We start from the raw sequence: 19,530 nt of genomic DNA on the forward strand, positions 1-19,530 counted from the left end.
ATGATCACAGACCTAAGCAGAAACTTTTGAAAGGGGAAGGAGAAATCTCATCTTTGGTCCCATTTTAAATTCATTTAATTTTCTGGAGCAAGAAGATTCATGATGCGGCGTACAAGCAGGGACAGAGGGACAAACACCCATGACACTTCTCAGTAGGTTCGTAAGAGGTTCACACAGGAGACATGTTCATGCAAAACAGGAGCTGGTAGCAACTGTCTTTGAAAGGGAATAAGTTCCTTAGCTTTCTGCACAGAAAGAAAATGTGATCTAATCACAGGTGATTATGTTTATAACAAGGAAAGCAGTAATTTCAAAGAGAAAATGTGATGTTACTGACATTATAACATCAATATATGGAAAAAGTATGACTTTCTCTTTACTGAGAAAGTCATTACTGATGACAAATAGACGGAGCAGGAAAGAGCTTCCTGGTTCAGGGCAGGTACCTTAGCTAATGGAAGGCATCAGGCAACTGAACAGAGGTGTTGATGGGGTGTTAGTGGAAATGAAGGAATCATACCAAGTGGTTCAATAGATTGAAATAAAAGCCTGATAATTTATTGGCGCTGAGGGATGAACTGTATGTGGCAAAGGCTGTATCCCGACAAAACATCTACTTTCTGATCTCCCTCCCTACATTGCTCACCTTTCCCTCGCTGCCCTGCAGCCATCTGGGCCCAAGGCCACCTTGCCAACCCCACATTCTGTCCTCACAGTGCCTCCCACAAAGGCCAGAGATTTGATGACATTTCTGGTATGAGGCTGAGAGGCACTGCTGGTGCTGCACCCCTAGGAGCCTCCCCAGCTTAACACAGGACATGAGGCCATCATGTTTTCTACCACCAGCTCAGCCTGTCCATGGGACGGCCAAGGTCTGGCTGGGGCCACGCTGCACTCCATCACAGGACTCTAACAAACAGCAGTGGTGAGACCTGCTACTACTACCGTCCCAGCTCTACTAAAAAAAAAACACAACATAAAACGACTAAACGCTCGTCACAGCTCTGATCAAAGGGACAACTCGTGCTTTATTCAGTTCCAAAAAGCTACGCCGCTAGCCCAGACCGACCCGTGTAGAGCCCCGGGCTGAAGCAGCCCGAAGCGCCTCTCCCCGCCCCGTGCATGCGCAGCGGCCGCTTCCCGGAGCCGGGCGGGGTAAGATGGCGGCGGCGCTGAGTGCCGCGGCCCTGCTCCTGGGCTGCTGCGGCGCGGCGCTCGCCAGCGGCGTCCAGGTACGGGGGCTGCAGGGGGAGAGCGGCTGGTGAGGACAGACAGAGAGGGAGGGCGAGCGGGCGGCGCTGCAGCCTCCACGCCGCTACCATGCTGCTGCTGCTGCTGCTTCCCCCCTATCTCCGCCCCGCCGCAGGCAGAGCCCGCCCCGCGCCGCTGGTGGCTCTCGGGGAAGGACAGGGAGGGCTGAGGGCAAAGGGGTTGAGCTGAGCGCCCCGCCGCGGAATTAGGGTTTTATAAACTAATGCGGCACATCCCAGAAGCGCCAGCTGCTCGTCAGGCGCGTGCAACTTGTTCAGTGTGTGTGAAGTTAAAGAAAACCCTCCCTGTAAATATATCTGCTTCTGAAACATCTCGCTTTGGCAGCGCAACGCAGCTCTCGGTAGTCGGTGATCTGTTTGGCCTCTTTAGCCACGTGCTGACTGAGTTGTGTGAGGGAAAATGGAGGTGAAAAGGGAGTGGAGAGTTGTGGGCTTCCACAGGTGGCTGGGTGCCACGGCCTCACCTGGCCGTGATTGCTGTGCGCAGCTCTGGCAGGTGTTTCCATTTTATAAACCTAAGCTAATGCTTTTTTTTTTCCAAGTGTGAATTAATTCCATATTTCAGTAATTATATTCTTTTTTTATAGCACACACGCTGCATCTGGGGTGTTTGCACTTGGATTCTGCTTTATTTAAAAAAAACAAAAACACAGTTGTACTTGAAAATAATTACCTGTAGGGCAAAATGTAACCAATAGAAACACCTTTAGTATTTGGAAACTGCAGATTTTTAGCTACTTGAAGTATAGTACCCTCGCATATGTTTTAACACACTTTTCTATGAATGTGTGTTTTGTGTAAGACATCAGGCTGGTACTCCTCAGAGAAGTAAAGCAGTCAAATTAAGCGTCAGGAGTCTGGATTTCTGTCTTGTCTCTTTCTGTGACTGCTGGAAAGTCTTAGCCCATCTGCAAAGCATGCTGGGATCTATATAGAAATGGTTGGCATTGTTCTAGCTCCTTATTTTGAAACGTGGATTTAAAATGGGTTACAATTCTAGATTAGCTTCTCTGCTGCTGAAAAGACAGGAGGAATAATGAAAACAGAAATTTATCCAAGCCCCTTTTCTCATTAAGGAAGAAACTGTAGGTCAGTAAATCATTGTACTTTGTTCTTGGAGTGTACTCTGGAATAGAGATGCGTGGGCTTTTTAACTAACTTGAAAGTGACTAATGGATCTTTCTCATTTAGCAAGTTTCGGGGAAAGATTTGTTAGAGCTAACTTAGATAAAATATGCAACATAGAATAAGAAAAATTTGTATTCTTGAATGTTTTGTGAGGTTTATTCAGTGTTAGGTGTGGTAAATGCAAACATGCATTGAACATGGTTTGTTTTGTTGAAACACAAATATGATCAGTTATTGCTTTCTATTGAAAAACATCTAATATTTTCTCTATCTATAAGGATCAAGCAGAACAGTTCTTTAGAAGTGGACATACAAATAACTGGGCAGTTTTGGTAAGTGCGGTCCAGGCTGTATTCTTCAAATAATGTTTACACGTTTTTACGTGCTTTTTGTAATGTGCCATAATTGCAACAGTTGCTCAAGAATTCTGTTCATCTGAAAGAAATAGAAGGAGAAGGGCTTGGAAATGAATAAATTTGAAGTTAGCCCTGCAAATTTATTAACTATATTAAAATTATCTTTTCATTGTAATTTCATGTCAAGCACTCAGAACGTATAGATACATGGTAGGTTTCATAAAGCAAAAGTTATAACAGCATTAAATCAGTTAATTTATCATGGTGCATATTGAACAGAAGTGTAATTATTATATCAGAAAAGTATATCTCTTTGACCAGGAAGGTATCATTTATTTCTGATTTATGTATTCTTACTCAATCTGTTAACTTGTGATAACAGGCTTAGAATAAAATAAATTCAGGCAACATAATGTTTAGATCAACTGTTCTTATCTTAATTTTTTTCATTGCTACGAATCTTTTATTAGCTTTGAATCATGCTACACAATTCGTTCTTAATCACAATTCGGGTCTTAATGACTAATTTGTCTCAGAACACTATCATGATTACTCAGTAGCAGATGTTTGTTTTCCAGATACTAAAATGCAGCAACATAAAATGAAAGTGAATAGTAATGAATCAAATTAGAACAAATAATTTCTATAGTCTACAGTGTACAAACTGGAAACCATTAAAACATCAAGTACTACTTTAATACCTTTAACAAATAGGTGCTGTTGTTAGTACACTTAAAAACACAAAGAAAGTGGAAAATTCTGTCCAAGGAACTGTAATTTCCATCTTCAACAGATTCCCTGCTGCTTTTTTTTTTTTTTTGGTAGTTCATGATTCAGCTTTATAACAATTGTAACTAATTTTTTAAAGCAATAAAGTACAGAGGGTTTAACTGCTATCAAATACTTCAGGCCTCAAATTGTACTGCAAACCCACCGTGTCAGTAGTTTGAATTAGTATGCTGTGAATAGCTAAATTTAAAACGTAGGCATGTTTTATGCTGTGTTGTAAGGGAGGTAATGAAGGGAAGGGGCAAATGATAATTTCTTGAAAAGTCACAGCTACATTTACCAGGGTTAGCTTTCAGGCCTGTAAATCTTGCTGAAAGGCAAATGTGCTCACAGACTTTTTGAAATTCCAAGCTGGAGGGACTTGAGGATCCTTTCAGGCTGAATTTTGATTTATAAGCTACTAAACTATTTTGATTTATAAACTACTAATTTTGATTTTTAAGCTACTATTCATTTCTTCGTATAAAAGACTAGAGAAAAAGATGTTATATAGTTTGCTCTGTGTGACTTGGCTTAAAAGATGTTTCTATTCAAATCAGAGATGAAGAATTAAAAGTGTCTTAAATGCTATGCTTGTTTCTTCTTAGCTTTTGCGGCTTTAAAATCATGGCTCAATGCTTTTTCCTTCATCTGTCTGAAAGACTGGTAAAACTGAAGGAAATTTGCAAAGGAGTTGCTGTCCTTGGTGCAGAACAAATTGAAAGTACTGAACTTCATTTAAACACAATGACAGTGATGAGGCTATTAAGAACTACAGCAGATTGCCTCTGAAGATTTTGGAATCTCATTGGTTTCAAGTTTTGGAGGACAGATTAAATAATATCTGACCTGCGGAATAGTTTCAGTACAGGAATGGCTCACACCAACTCTTTGCCCTGTTAGAAGAGTAGAATCTGAACTCCTTTGAGATGTTTTGAGAATCTGTATTCAGATTTTGGCTAGAGTTTACTTAGCTTTGCTTTATTGTATTTGACTCCTTAAATGCAAAGCACTCAGTGTGTTTTCTCACGTGTGGCTTCTGCATGAATTCGCTTATGCTTAATGCAAGAATGCTCCCAGAATGGGTTTGCTATTGAGATGAAAACTCTTCCTTCGATTTTTCTTTCATCGGATATGGAGAAAGTAAATGAAAAATTTAGCTTATCCACTTACTGTTGCTCGATTATTCCCTAAAGTGCCACTTTCTATGCTCGGTTGGTTTTATGACAATTTTCTTGTGAGCCAGTATGTTAAGAACATTTATTTTTTTTAACACTTATTTTCAGCGTTTATTGCTCTGGTGCAACAAAGGTTTATATGGCTTATATCATGACTTTCTTGGTGTTGCTATGTTCTTTCTGATTTGTAACTTTGTTGGAATACCTGTAATCAGTGTCTTCTGATGTATATTCCAGGCCAATTTGTATATTTTATACTACTTAACGTATTGTGTTTTTATTTTTCCTTTAAAAGGTGTGCACATCTCGATTCTGGTTTAATTACCGTCACGTTGCAAACACTCTTTCAGTATACAGAAGTGTGAAGAGACTGGGCATTCCTGATAGGTGAGGGTACCTTGGTGAATACAATTCCATATAAGTGTGCTATTAAAGTTCTTTCGTTGTCTGAAGCAGTATAAAAATACATTTCTCTTTCCAATTCAACTGGATAAAAGTAAAAAGTAAAGATGTGATCACAGCAGTGTTTTGAAAAGTGCAGCAATAGTGTTCAAAAGGAAAAAGCAACAAGTTATGTAAGAAAACTTCCAGTTGGAATGTGTCAATTAGATTTAAAAGAGGGGGACAAAAAAGAAGCTGTCTGGCCACTAAACTGTACCACTTACTAAATTGCTGAAAGTATAACGTGAAAGCTGGTAAATGCATTCAGTGATGACAATACTACTCTGAAACCTTGCTTTTGCTATACTTTAATTTCCTTTCTGTTAGCAACCCTAACTACTAAAAATAGCAAGGCTTCCGTATCTCTTACTACACTGAGAATCTCTGTACTTAAGGCCTTGAACAAAGCAGCTCCTATATATTGATAGCAGCCTTGAAAAATCAATTTTGCATGATATTTTTGAGGAAACCAGAGGCTTTGTCCATGCAAACTGCTTCTATAGCTGTAGCACAGAGATTAAAAGAATATTCCTTCTTTAACAACAAGATTAAGAAGATGAATGAACTGTTCTAAAGTGCCTTTTTAATTGTGTACTGACTGGAAGTTTTAGGGGGTATTGACAGGGTTCCATCCAGCTGTATTGGAATGCAGTTTACTAGTACCATATCAATGAAATGGATTTTGGTGCTTACAAATTCTTTGAGTAATAGGCTTTGTGTATCCATGGGCTCCTATGGAAATACTTGTGATCCTATTTTTTTATGTTAATTTAGGGCACTGGTAGTTTCTCCAGCATATCTGCCGAAGATGTATGGCCTGCTTCATCATTGCAAAATGCATATTTTAATGAGGATTATGTTTGTATGTCATTTATTTGTCCAGGATTAAACTGGTAGTGTCTGGAGTCCCGACTCAGCTTACACTCAACTGTGAATACAGTGACAACATCATCCCTATTCCTGTCTTTATTTTTAAAAATAAGAGAGTGACTTTTCTGTTTCTGAAAGATGGGATGTTGAAACCTAATTTGTGGAGGAGTTTTGGGGTTATAAATCCAAGGAAACATACTGCCTAAGCATTGTATGGCATTTTTTTGCACATCTCATTCAGAAATATCTGTCTTCTCTCCTGCTATCCAGGAGAGAATAAGCATAGACACCATAGGTGCTACCTTAGAAATTCTTTTGCTAGTTCTATCCTTACCTGAAAGCTTTTTTTTTTTTTAAAAAAAAAATCTACATCATTCACCATTAAGGTGAAAATAGGTGGTGGTTTTAGTAATACTACAAAAACTACAGCATAGAAGGAGATTTCTGATTTTCAGGGGCCTGGTCTGTTTGTTATCCGTACCCAAAGATCCAGAAATGAATCTCAAAAAGCTAGCTATCCTTTAGACTAAGGTCAAGAATAAGACATTAAAGAAGACCTAAAGAGATAGGTATCCCATTCTCTCCTATTCCATCATTTTCAACATGGATTTGAGTGGGTTTCTCCTGTTCCTCTACCTGGTTTGCTTTCTTTGCAGCAAGATTTCATTCAAAATACTTTTTTTTTTTTTTTTTTTTTTAGTCTTAATGATATCCTAAAAACAAACATTTATCATGATTCTTGGATGGGCTTCTTTGAAAGGATTTGTTCATAGCCTTGTTTTGAATGGAGCTGTGTCAGTCTGGTAGTTTAAATTATTTGTCATCTGACAACAGAACACATTCGGAAAATGGTTTGTGGTTTTCTGACTGCAAGTTGCTCTGATTTGTTGACATGTGGGCACAATGCTACAATTTGTAAGAACGAGTTATGCTAGAATATAACAAAGCCAAAATGAATCGAGAAGATCTTTTTGATTGCTGGAATCATTACACAGCTTAAGTTTTACAACATGGGAATAACAGTAATATAATACATGATTACATTAGTTTAACAGCTAAGCTTTGAGTTAGCACTGAGGTTATTATGTTGGATGTGTGGACAATGTGCTTTTAAGAATGCCATATGGTGTTCAAACTCTGTTTGTGCTTACCTGTCTTCACTACAACCATGCAGAGCTTTTACTGAGTGATGTGTGATTATTATTATTTTTTTTAATAGACACATTCCTTGCAAATAGAGTGCTAAATCATGGGTCTAGTGATGGCTTAGTTTTCATCTCGTCTGTGTGTAATGCAAAAAATGGGTCTAGACCTAAATGTTTCGGTAGACCTGTAGGGTATATATTTGACACTTGCTTCCAAATAATTCCTGTTTAACGAGTGATTTTTTTAAAAATAAAAATAGTTTTGTACTTGTGTGCAAGCGTGGGGAAAAATGTTATTTCTCTTCTGTGGTTATCTTCCTCTGACTTCTGTCATTACAGCATCATAATTATTCCAGCATTTTATTCCCAGTGAAATCATTTACTTTCATTACTTTTTAGGGTCTGTGCTTGAATTATTTTGGATAGCAATTATCTGTCTTTTTTTGGTGTGTTCAGTGTGGAGCGTATCAGCACTTAATAAAGAATAACATTACTCATAAAGTACTCATGCAGACATATAGGTGACACACAGGTGAATGATGACAGGCACAAGAACAGTATTTAAATGGCAGGACACAGTTTAATTTATAACTGTATCTGCGGGTCTGAATTAGCAGCATTCTTTGTGGATTACTTAAAAGTTTACTTACAAAGATTACTTAAACTATATCAAAGAGTGTTTTCAAAGGAAAAGAATTACATCCTTGTTCCAGACATCTCTGGCACATTCTCTGTAGTGCTGCATCTCTCAGGTGTCAGCCCATGTGTTCTTTAGGAAAATTCCTGGTTAACACAGATAATCATGCAGTCGTACATCAGATGTAGTATGATGTAGATGTAGTCTGAGGAGTGCTTAGGAGCTCCTCAAATTTAATTAACAACACAATTTTCATAACATTTTTAATTTGCCCAAAGGGCAAAGCTGGGATTTCTTATAAAAATCTGGAGATTTTGCTAGAGTTTTGCCCACCTAGCTCCAGGCAAGTCTGTACCGTAAAGTTGCTAGCATTAACTACCTGCATATTCAGGTTTGGCCTGACTGAACCCTGTAAATATCAGCTAGCTGCATTACCATGTGTGGTATCGTTATACTAGTGAGGATGTATGTAAGGAAGTACAGTGTAACTAAGCAAAGTTTCACTTGCAATATCAGGAATCTTCCTAATGTTGTAAGCTACTGTTTTAGTCATGGAATGGTTTTATTGTAATTTCCTTTTGACTCGTGTGAAACAAGAACATCAAAAATGTTTTTCTTGTGTTTCCTACAGTCACATTGTCCTGATGCTGGCAGATGATATGGCATGTAATCCCAGAAATCCCAAACCAGCTACGGTGTTTAGTCATAAAAACATGGAGCTAAATGTGTATGGAGATGATGTGGAAGTAGATTACAGAAGCTATGAGGTAACTGTGCTTTAAATTACTGGGTCTTGATTTTTGTTGTTTTAAAGCTTTATAAAGCTTCTGAAGGAAGTCTTTATTCACATGACTAGGCTGGGCTTTTACTGTCACCAACTCTCCTCCCTCATTGGGTTTTGTATGTGAAATTCATTGTACCAGAAACATGATTTGTATTGGTTAAAGAACAGAATCTCCACAGTATAAAAAAGATATCATGATACTTGAATGTGTCCAGGGGAGAGCAACAAAGCAGGTAAAAGGGCTGGAAGGCATGACCTATAAGGAGAAGCTGGGGACACTTGGGTTGCCTAGTCTAGAGAAAAGGCTGAGAGGCGACCTTGCTGCTCTCTGCAGCTTGCTGAGGAGGGGAAGCGACGAGGGAGGTGCTGGTCTCTGCTTCGGGTAACCGATGAAAAGCTGCACCAGGGGACGTTCAGACTGAACACTAGGAAAAATTTCTGTGCTGTGGGGGTAGTCAAACACTGGAACAGGCTTCCAGGCAATGTGTTTGATGCCCCAAGCCATCAGCCGGTGTTCAAGAGCCATTTGGATAATGCTGTCATTAATACTCTCTAACTTCTGGTTAGCCCTGAAGTGGTTAAGCACTTGAAATAAGTGATCTTTGTAGGTCATTTCCATCTGAGCTATTCTAATTAAGAATATATGGAACTCCTTGTGTGTATACAAGGAATATATGGATGTTACAGAATTTTCTCATTCGGAAATGGTAGATTGCTGGTTGATGTCTCATCTTGCAAGTACTTAACACCACTGTGAAACTTAGAGCATGCAAGTGAAATGTGTATTATGTTCTTACCAGAGTACGATTTTGTTGCTAGCATTTGAGTTGTATACATCTGCATGAAGAGAAAATGCTGTTTTATAGGAGGTTTTACAATCACCGTTGTGATGATTCTCAAAGACTTATGTAACTGAAATTGATCTTGTTTTTTCTTTCCTGAGTTGCAGAGGAAATTTAAACTTTTATTTTTCCATGGTAACACACACTAATGTTGCACTTTGAGTACATGAACAGCTTTGCCAGAATAAAGGTATACAGTGACAGGTTTTCAGATCAATGAAAAATGTACTTAGAAATTGCAACAGTGGTAGCCTTATTTGATATAATAAAGCAACAGGCTGATACTAGTGAGATGTAATAAAAGGTACTGTATAATTCTGAACCTTACTGCAGTAAAACCTTGAACAGAAAATGTCTGTTGATGCAGTTTATACCATGCAGTATTGCATCTTATTAGACGCACTACATGTTCTATTGTTCTGTTATGTATTTAATGTAACCCAGTTTAGAACTATTGATCAATCTTTTTCTTTAGAAAATTACTTTTTGCTTCTATTCATAGGTTACTGTGGAAAATTTTTTGCGTGTATTAACAGGAAGAATTCCACCAAGCACACCTCGATCCAAACGTCTTCTTTCTGATGACAGAAGCAATATTCTGATATATATGACAGGTAATTTAAGGTTTGTGTATATTGTTCATTGACTTTGTTGGATGGAGCTATATGAAATCTTGAAATCCCGTCAAGAGTCCAAACAAACAAAAGAATTAACAAATACATTTTTTTCTTATCACGTTGTACTAATTAAGAAAATCTGTAAGACAGTACTTATAACCTATAAGACAGTACAAAATATAGTATATATAAGAACCTGTAAGACATAGAGATAGTATATATATAAATCTATGTATATAAATACATCTAGAAAAAAATATAATAAGTATGTATAAAAATATATAAGATACTTAAATATATAACGAGACAGTACAGAATATAGTTTCCAGTCTAAAATCTTCTCACTGTCCTAGTATTTTCTTCTGCTGGAGTTCCATTGGAGAAAGAGAATTGTGTTTTGTGCTTTTTATTTTTTATTTATTTATTTTAAGAAAAAACATCAGAGCGAACAGACTAATTATCTTCCTTTAACCTACATACTTGCCTAACTTGTGTTTTTTCTACCAGGCCATGGTGGAAATGGTTTCCTAAAATTTCAAGATTCAGAAGAAATCACAAATGTGGAACTTGCTGATGCTTTTGAACAAATGTGGCAGAAAAGAAGGTAATAATTTTTTATTCAGCGGTTACATACTATATTTCATGAAGATGCCTGAAGTCTTACTGGTAGGCCTTGCTTACCTTTCATCAGTGATGCTATCTGTCATCCATAGAATTGCCTGAAAGTTTGCATTCAGAAAGAAGAGTTCTAAATTTTGTTTTTAGCGTCCTACAGTTACAGATGCTCATATGAATTGCTTTGTCTGAACTCACATCTTATAATCAATCAGTGTGAAGTCTTCTGTTCCTTAGGTTCCTAGAAGCTATCCTGGTAACGAAAAAGCAAAGCTTTTATATTTCAATCTAAAGGAATATGAGTAAGAAAAGGCTGTTCTATTTCTTTCAGGTACAACGAATTGTTATTTATTATTGATACTTGTCAAGGAGCATCCATGTATGAACGATTTTATTCACCTAATATAATGGCCTTGGCTAGCAGCCAAGTAGGAGAAGATTCTTTATCAGTAAGTATGCTTTTTTGTGATCCTGAAGACAATTTTCGGAATACCTGAGTGAATTAAAAGCACAGGTCCGATTGATTTTTTTTTTTTTTTAACTAAAGATTTCTCTTCCAATTGCTGAATGTATAATGTGTTTAGTTACAATGTACAGTTTTGACAAAGCTCCTAAGTGTATTTTCCTATTTGTTTTGTGGGTTCGCGCAAAGAACCAGGCTGCCAGACCAGAGGGAATGGCATGAAGCTGTGACAGTGGAAGTTCAGACTGAATATTAGGAAAAGGTTCTTCACTCAGAGGCCAGTCAGGCTCTAGAATGGGATCCCTAGGGAAGTGGTCACGGCACCGAGCCTGCTGGGGTTCAAGAAGCTCTTAGTCAGCATTCAGACCTGGTTTTGGTTTCATTTTTTTGGGTGATGTTGTGTGGAGCCAGGAGTTGGATTCAGTGATCCTTGTTTGTCCTTTCCAACTCAGGATCTTCTGTGATTGTATGATTCCAGTATACATCTTATTTTTCAGCTTTTCTTACCATAAAAATAAATAATATCAAAAATATTTCTTAGTAAATTTTATAAATGTAAAACAACAGAAAAGCTTAATTTACTATGCAAAATGTATCATATAAGGAAGAAGATGACTCATCTCTTCCTTTGTCTGTGTGTTGATTTAGTCTAAACTAAATCAACACTATCTACACTAGCTCTTATTGCTCTTGTTTGTGTATTTTGTACTGAGACTATTCTACACAGTTCCAGTTCTGTTCTAAAAAGTTCTGAAGGGCTTGGAAAAGTTTACAGAAATGTTGAGGACCCACAAATCATCATCAGTTCAGTGCTGATAGTTAAAGGTGTCAGTGGAGTTCTTTGCTTCCTGGCCAATTTATGCATTGCCTAGGACTGGCAAAAATCTTAATGGGAAGACTGAGGAGATACATGTGGGAAATATTCAGTCTAGTGTTTCTTACACTTGATATATGAAAAAAAACACCACTATCTTTCACTGTAATTATATCTCACCTACATTACAAAAGGAAAATGGGAGAGAGATCTAAGCCAGACCAAAACCAGCAGGTCAGGATTACCTGAATCCACAAAGTACTGTAAAATAAGCTGTCTCTCAGCTCTCTTTTCCAAGACGTAAGGAGCTTGGAGCAGTACATAAATCTCTACTGGAGCGCTAAGAAGAAGGGAGTTTCCACCTTTTTGTCTGGATATAGTCTGGAAAAATGAAGATAAACTGTGTTACGTAGCTCATCAACAATGTATTTCTTCATGGCTAGTTGTTTGCTTTGCTTAATTTTCCTAAGAACAACAACAAAAAAATATTATGCTTAACTTCTGTAACATGCTGTTATGTTCTGTTCCTTTGTCCAAACATCAAGTTCTCTTCTACAAATGCCCAGTAATTGTTGCATGTTGTTTTTAAGCATCAACCTGATCTTGGGATTGGCGTTCATCTTATGGACAGATACACATTCTATGTGCTGGAGTTCTTGGAAGAAATTCATCCAGCCAGTCAGACAAATATGAACGACCTAGTAAGTACAATCTCAACATTTATCAATACAGCAATGACTTCCATTCTTAAAACTATTTTGTCCACGGTGTTCTCCAGATACTTTCTGTTCACCTTCGGTTTCTCTCAGAAGAGGCTTTGTGGGGAGGGTCCTTGTGCCATTATTAAATGTAACAGTAGTGTGACATTTACAGGTTTGTCCTCAGCCTGAAAGTGGTTTGTTGGCTACAGAAAAAATTAACCAAAACTAGCTAGATTTTTAAAAATCCACTGAAAAATGGATAAAAATAATTAAATACTCATTTTAATAAGATGAAATATTTTCATGTGAAAAATGATAGTTGGAAACTTCTAAGATACGTAAAATCAGCTTAATAGATGATCAAAGTTAACGTAACAGATACTTTGCAGATGTTGGAAGGTAACCATCTATACTAAGGTGAAAAACAGTTAAAATACTAACTGTGCACTCAAACACCTAGAGACTGATTTCTTCACTTAGATTCCAGAACAAGATATGTGCAAATCCAGGTGTGTTTGGAGTTTATAATATGTTAGGTAACTATCAGATGGAGCTTTCACTTATGAGACGGGAAAAAAAAAAAAAAAACAGCAAGATAACCTCTGACAAAATTTATGAAAATTCCCTTATAACATTTAGATAGGTACATTGATGAGATGACACAAAAAGGAACCATCTTTTCTTTACTTTATTAATTCTTTATGCATGTTCCAGTACTAATTTTATTGTAATAGTATATTATTCTGCAGTATCTTGTAGCTGTAAATCCTGACATGCTGTGTCAATGATTTAAGAGCACCACTGACAGAGCCCATTGTCTTTGATTCATTTTTGTAAATGGAGCAGGTGCTCAAAAGTTTTATGCTACCCTCTGTCTACAGAGGTTGGTCTTAGTCTGGCTGTGAGCTCTATAGTAGAATTCACTCTGAACAGCCCACACTTGACAGATTTTATGTTGATACAGAAGCAATTCAGTAGCTGAGATTTGAGATTCTTTTATTGCCATGGGAATGCAATTCTGTTCTTTTAATTTAATACCTGTCTGATCATGAGATACAGAAAACTTTAAAATAAATCCTGTTAAAGAAGAATATGCACTTTTTTTTTCATTCATAGTGCATTTGCTTCTACCCGATTAATTCAAACAACATTTTAGAATTTTACTTTGTAAACCAATTTTTTTAAAAAAAGTAATCAGAAATGAATGGTTGTTTCTATTGTATAAGAAGCCATCTGGGAAGTGGTACAGCTGGTTCAGTCAGGCAAATACTAATTCAGTTATTGTCGACAGCATAGAAAACTTGTTAGTTGGTCAACCATCTTACCTTTTGTGCTCTTTGGAGAAGATATCATTCTGCCTTTACTTTTGTTTTGCTTTTTATGCCAAATAATTATGAAGAGCTGTGGGAACTTATCCCTGACTGATAAATGACAACATGTAAGTCATCATACATCATCAATCAGTCCCTTCTGGGAAGGGAAGAGAATGGACCCAAATATACCATGATACAAGTTGATAATGTGCTCAGTCATAATATGCATGTATTTCAGCAACCTTGTTATAGGGGATGTATGGGGAATACTTTGGCACTGGAACACTGTTAGTGTTGTGCTGGATTAAGAACAAAGAGTTGCTGCTTATGCAAGTCTGATTTTTAAAATTAACACTTTCAGACTCAGGATAACTTATTATGTGTCTCACTAACTAGCTCACTCACAGAACTTTTAAATTATTAGCTAATGTTTAGTTTGCTGTCCAGTTTCGTTCTGTGTCTGATGTCTACTCTTTCAGAAGTGCTCTGCTTTTTTACGCTGCTCCCATTGCATCACCTATGTAGTTTTCTCCAGCCACTCTTAAAAAAAGCTTCTCTTCACATCCACCTAAGTGTTGGATATTGCATTCCTGCAAAGAATGAGACATCTTTCCACCACCTACTTCCCACCTGCTCCGTCTGTGTTGCTAAGGGATAAAGCTGTGCAAATGACTGATTTTCAGTTTGACTGCAATTCCAAAAAAGTAAAGACTAAATTGAAATGTCACACATTTGAACTTTTAAAATAAGATTCAAATACATTTCTAAATGAGACATCGTTTGTCATGAAATAGCTACAAAAACTGTTAAGAAAAGTCAAGATAACAAAGTTTCCATTTGTGGAAATTGTATAGCTTATTTTAAATAGAAACTTATTTAAGCAATTTGGAAAAAATCAATACATTAAGAAATGTGTTTCATATAGCCAGTGTTTGCATTTTCTTTTTTCTTCTATCAGAAGACTTCAGTTGTGAAAGCGCTGGTCTGCTAGGATGTGATTGCTTTGCAGTTTTTCTTTTCTCACATAGGTACTGGGTAGTTGGATTGTTAATACTGAAGTCCTCTTCTTCCTAGTGCCATTATGTGTTTCTGTTCCAAACGTGTCTCAAAATCTTCCTGTGGTAATAAATTGTTGTTGGACAGGTTACAAACAGTTGAGTGTGCTATCTGTTTCTCACTTTCAGTGCTCATGCAGTTGTTTTTGAATGTGTACGTGTCTCTTAAGAGCTTAGAAAAGAGACTTTCAAATCACACCTGACTTGATAATTACATCATCCCAGCACAAAGCAGCATTGAGTAGAAAATTACCCCAAAATCAGAGCATTCATGGCAGAGTTACTGGGTCAAAGCCACTAAGCTTTGCTGACTGTGCCGTGCTAATGAATCTGTGTGGCTTTTGCTCTGGTTATTGAGTGAACTTTTTGCAATGATACGTGACCTGTTATAGCTACTTTTTTCATTGTAAAAAATAAGATGTTGCTATTTTTCTATACCTATCAAAAAACCTGTGAAAATTCATGTTTTTTTTTTCTCTTTTAATTGGGGAGATATTTTTCCCCTTTTTTCAGTGATGCTCAATATTAAGCAGTGCTAGAAGCATTGGTTTTGACCATTATTTAATGTTAAATATAATATATCAATATGTTTACTAAATAATTTCACTTAACAAAGAGAGGTTAATACAAAACTTACATGTGTTCGATAAAGTAGGTTCTCAGGATCTGTTTTCAGTTCTTCCCCAGTTAGCGAATATTGTATTTGCATGGGGGCAGTAGCTATGTTCTGGATGTTCATATGTGGTCTTGAACACACAGGAGAATAAATTTGGTGTTTTTTTTTTTTGACTGCTGCAAAGTACAGAAGCACATTGCTGGGTGCTGGTATGCTTCAGGATTCATACTCTTTCATAGGTTTTTAAGGAGTTATGCATAGAGATTTACGAGATACACCAGCTATTTTATGTAATGAACTCTTAAGCTTTTTTTCCAACATAGAAAATAGTATGGAATGTTACAGCTTTTCTTTGTTAAAATGATAGTTCTGATTTGAATGACTTTTATTAACAAAACTGATATAGTTTAGGTGAAAGAATTGCCATCTGTCTCTGCGTCTTGCTGTCCAAAAGAAGTTTGCATTTAAAATGAATCAAGGTAGATTATGAGACTCCATGATAAACATGCTGATTTTGGTCTGAAATTTGCCAGTTTTTAAAACAGATTAAATGTTTTACTTTCAGATTATAGACTTACAGTGCATTTTTGTTTTGTGTGTGTTTTAATTTAAATTTCTTTGTTTGTTTGTTTTAAAACCCCATCAGTGGAGGAAACGTGAGCAGGTTCAGGAGCAGTTGGTGAGACTGGTGCTATCTTCCCTCAAGAATCAGGATATGATAACAATGCAGGAGAGTGGCCTATTCAAAAAGAAACAGATGTTATGTTGTTGAAAATTCATAAGCTTTGAACAATCTGTTTAGTATGTCCGCGAGGTAAAGCTAAAAGGAATCATTAAATCATTTGATGTGATATCCTGCATGTTCTTGTCACAGGCTATTGTTTTTCTACTTACAAATGTCTGTTTTGCTAAGGCATGTTATCCGGAAAAGTGTTTAGTCTCTCTGTGAAAGCACAGAATTATTATACTGAAAGTTTGCTGTAGTGGTTGGACAGCTTTACAGGTAAACCTGTGCATGTCATTTTTCATTTGAATTTGTCTGAGCTTATATTTCTTTTTGTTGTTAGTATTGACAGGTCTAGATTAAATTCATCTTTGTTATTACTTTCTTTCCGTGAAAATATTTCTATACTGGAATCAATTTTCTTTTTTTTTTTTCCTTTTTTTAAGAAAAAACCTTTTTATAAAATGCAAAAGTTCTGTTTGTAATGCCACTGGTGTGCTGGAAGGAGGTAGGCTGAGGCAGGCACATGATGAGATTTATTCTGGCCGTGAAGACAGTGTTTTCATGCAGTGTCATATATGTGATACTCTCAGCTGAGTCTAGTGGAGGTGAAGTAAAAGCTCTAAAGAACGGTGATTAAATCCCTTCTCTGTTTAAGTTTGCCATAATGATTTGTGCAGATCTCACTCTTAAAATGCATTTGTTGAGGGCAAGAAGGAAATACTTGAAGCTGGTGTTTTAGGAATGAAATGAAAGTATTTGCCATGACCAGCAAGGCAAAAAGTTCAGTAAGCTATCAGATAAAAAGATCACTGGGCTTCTGTGCCTTTACTAGCTAACATAAAGCAGAATTGGGAAGCAGGTTTTTCTGATGCCTTTGAAGCTATTTGCAACAGTTGCCTAAGATCAGTAAACCTTTGACTTGCAGTTGGAGAGTCTGTTTGGAGCTGATAGAAGGCAGCTGCATTGAAAGATCATTCATAATTTTTTGAGTTGTTCATTCTCATCATCTAGAGTTATGCTGGTGTTAATGGTACAGGAACATAAAAGTATTAGTTCTTCATGTTTTGTAGCTTTTCTAGCCAGTACGCTTAAAAAGATAGCTGCAGCGTAGATCAATGGATCTGATATATTTATCAAAATAAATATTTAGGTTATATAGCTTACTTTAGAAGACAGTTTTTGTTTGTGCCCTTAGGTGGAGCTAAGTTGAAGAAAATGTGTTGTCTTTTGGTGAAACTGTGAAACAGTGTTAATGAGTACTGACAAACATCTTCTGTATGGGCAGCATGATGCTGACGAGCCTGATTCAGCTTCGCTTCACATGGAGGATAACAAAGATTGGATCTGCTCCTCTCTTGGTTAGCAGCTGTATGATACTCTGCCAACAAGAGAGATGGGAAACATTAACAAACAGCCCAGTGGGTCTGTGTGCTTGTATCCATCAGTTAGGGTGAAGCTGAGCTGGAAAGTGAGCTGAAGCTGAAGCCTCCCTGGACTTACAGGCTTAGACTTTAGGTATGAAACAGATGTTGTAATGGGAGCGGAATGGAGAGACAGAATCTGTCCTCAGTGACGACGAACTGGGTATATTGTTTCATCTCTGAGAAACTCTTTTAAGAGTAGGATTCTGTTGCCCTAAGAAGAGCCACACAAACCGTGTATTTTGTGTCAGGCTGAGCACAGAACTTGTGCTAGAAGGTATGGGACTGAAACTTAGAGATCTGGTTAGTCAGCAACTGGGCTAATAGAGGCTGCATCTGCATTGAGCCAATTAGGACCTGTGATTCTGCCCTAAGAGTGCAATCACCTAAGAGCTGACTCATGATGTAATAATTAGGGTGTATGAGCTCTACATTCTGTGACTCATGGACCAGTTTGTGAAAATCATTTGGAAAACTTAATCTTTAGGAAGATGAGCACCCTTTGTAGTTGTGTGGGTGAATCTGCTCAGTTAAATGTTCTTTGTTGCTGGAACACATGAGGACGTGCATAGCCTACAGTGTTAGCAGGTGGTCTGCAGGCTGTCCATGAGGCAGTTGAATGGACAGCCACATTTGGTGGAGAAACTGTCCGGGGCACTGTACACCTAGCACCCACATCTAGCGGGATTGTTTGTCTTGTGCCTGTGTCTAGCAGGGCCGTGCGTTTGGTTGTGCAGTGCCTTCTAAGGACTGAGACATGAACTCAGCTTTCTCCAGAGAGTGAGGCCGGTGGTTACGTTTCATGGCACTTGAAGCAATGTAGTGTTACTAAGAAAATTACAAACTAATTATTATTTATTAAGTTTAACTACATGCATTAGGAGATCCCTTGAAATAAGCAGTCTGTCCAGGTAGCAAATGTTAGAGACTTTTGGGTCAGTGTGGTAGGACTTGTGCAAAAAAGCATGGTGTCCAAAATCCATTGGTTTTGCCTTGAATATCTGCTGGATATGTAACAGTCTTGTTATTTAATAGGCATGCTGCTTGTGAGATATTTTAAATGCTACAACAAATCCATCACTATTATGTCTACATATTTTTCTGCAAATCTATACAGAATTGAGTCCATTGAAACCAGTTTAATTTGTTATTGCTGGTTTTATCTTCCAACTGTTGGAATGTGTGCTGAAGATAGTGGACTGACATGTATATAAAACAAATAGTAAAGTGTATAGCTAATTTGTAGGTGTTGCAGGTGTGTCTATGTGAACTTAGTATACATAAGACACCTTTCATATTTTAAGATCCTCATTCTACATTAATTCATAGGTTGTAAACCAGAAATAAGAAAAAGATTTTTTTTTCCCAGTCAAAATTTAAATTCTTGCTTCATTTCTGAAGCGTTTACTGAGAGATACTTGTCAAGGCTTGTTAATCTTGCCTGCCTCCCTTTGGTAAGTGTGAAGAATTTATACCAACTTACGCTTTTTGGAAGGTTATAGCAGTGTTGCTGCTTCTATATTCAGAAATGCATTTGTGCATTTAATCAATCAAAGGTAATTGGTTAGCTTTCGCAGAAACATTTCTAAACTGGTGTGGGTAATTGTGAAGATTAAGGTTTTTCTGAAACCCATTATCAAGGTGTTTATGCTTTTTAATGTTTTTGATCAATCATTCTTTTTCAGCTGTGGAGCTTGTAGTGAAGCTACTGCAAGTTCTGTGTGACATTTATCTTTCTTATATAAGAATTTCATTTTGATAAGTACCT

At 37.2% G+C, this 19,530-nt stretch overlaps 1 protein-coding gene across 2 annotated transcripts in view; it reads left to right on the forward strand.

Annotated features, from left to right (window-relative positions):
- The first annotated feature begins 1,083 nt into the window (after positions 1-1,083).
- The window catches only part of PIGK (phosphatidylinositol glycan anchor biosynthesis class K), a 73,137-nt gene continuing 54,690 nt past the window's right edge, over positions 1,084-19,530 (forward strand). The window contains exons 1-8 of one of the 2 annotated variants that reach the window (XM_048059042.2): positions 1,084-1,232; positions 2,678-2,731; positions 4,997-5,088; positions 8,426-8,561; positions 9,923-10,034; positions 10,545-10,641; positions 10,984-11,101; positions 12,520-12,630. In XM_048059042.2, coding sequence (XP_047914999.1) covers positions 1,161-1,232; positions 2,678-2,731; positions 4,997-5,088; positions 8,426-8,561; positions 9,923-10,034; positions 10,545-10,641; positions 10,984-11,101; positions 12,520-12,630 — 792 coding nt within the window. In that variant the 5' untranslated portion in view covers positions 1,084-1,160. The remainder of the gene's footprint in view (positions 1,233-2,677; positions 2,732-4,996; positions 5,089-8,425; positions 8,562-9,922; positions 10,035-10,544; positions 10,642-10,983; positions 11,102-12,519; positions 12,631-19,530) is intronic. The other variant, XM_067001718.1, reaches the window with a different exon arrangement.

The sequence above is a fragment of the Anser cygnoides genome, chromosome 8 (genome assembly GCF_040182565.1).
Source record: "Anser cygnoides isolate HZ-2024a breed goose chromosome 8, Taihu_goose_T2T_genome, whole genome shotgun sequence".
Taxonomy (NCBI): Eukaryota; Metazoa; Chordata; class Aves; order Anseriformes; family Anatidae; genus Anser; species Anser cygnoides.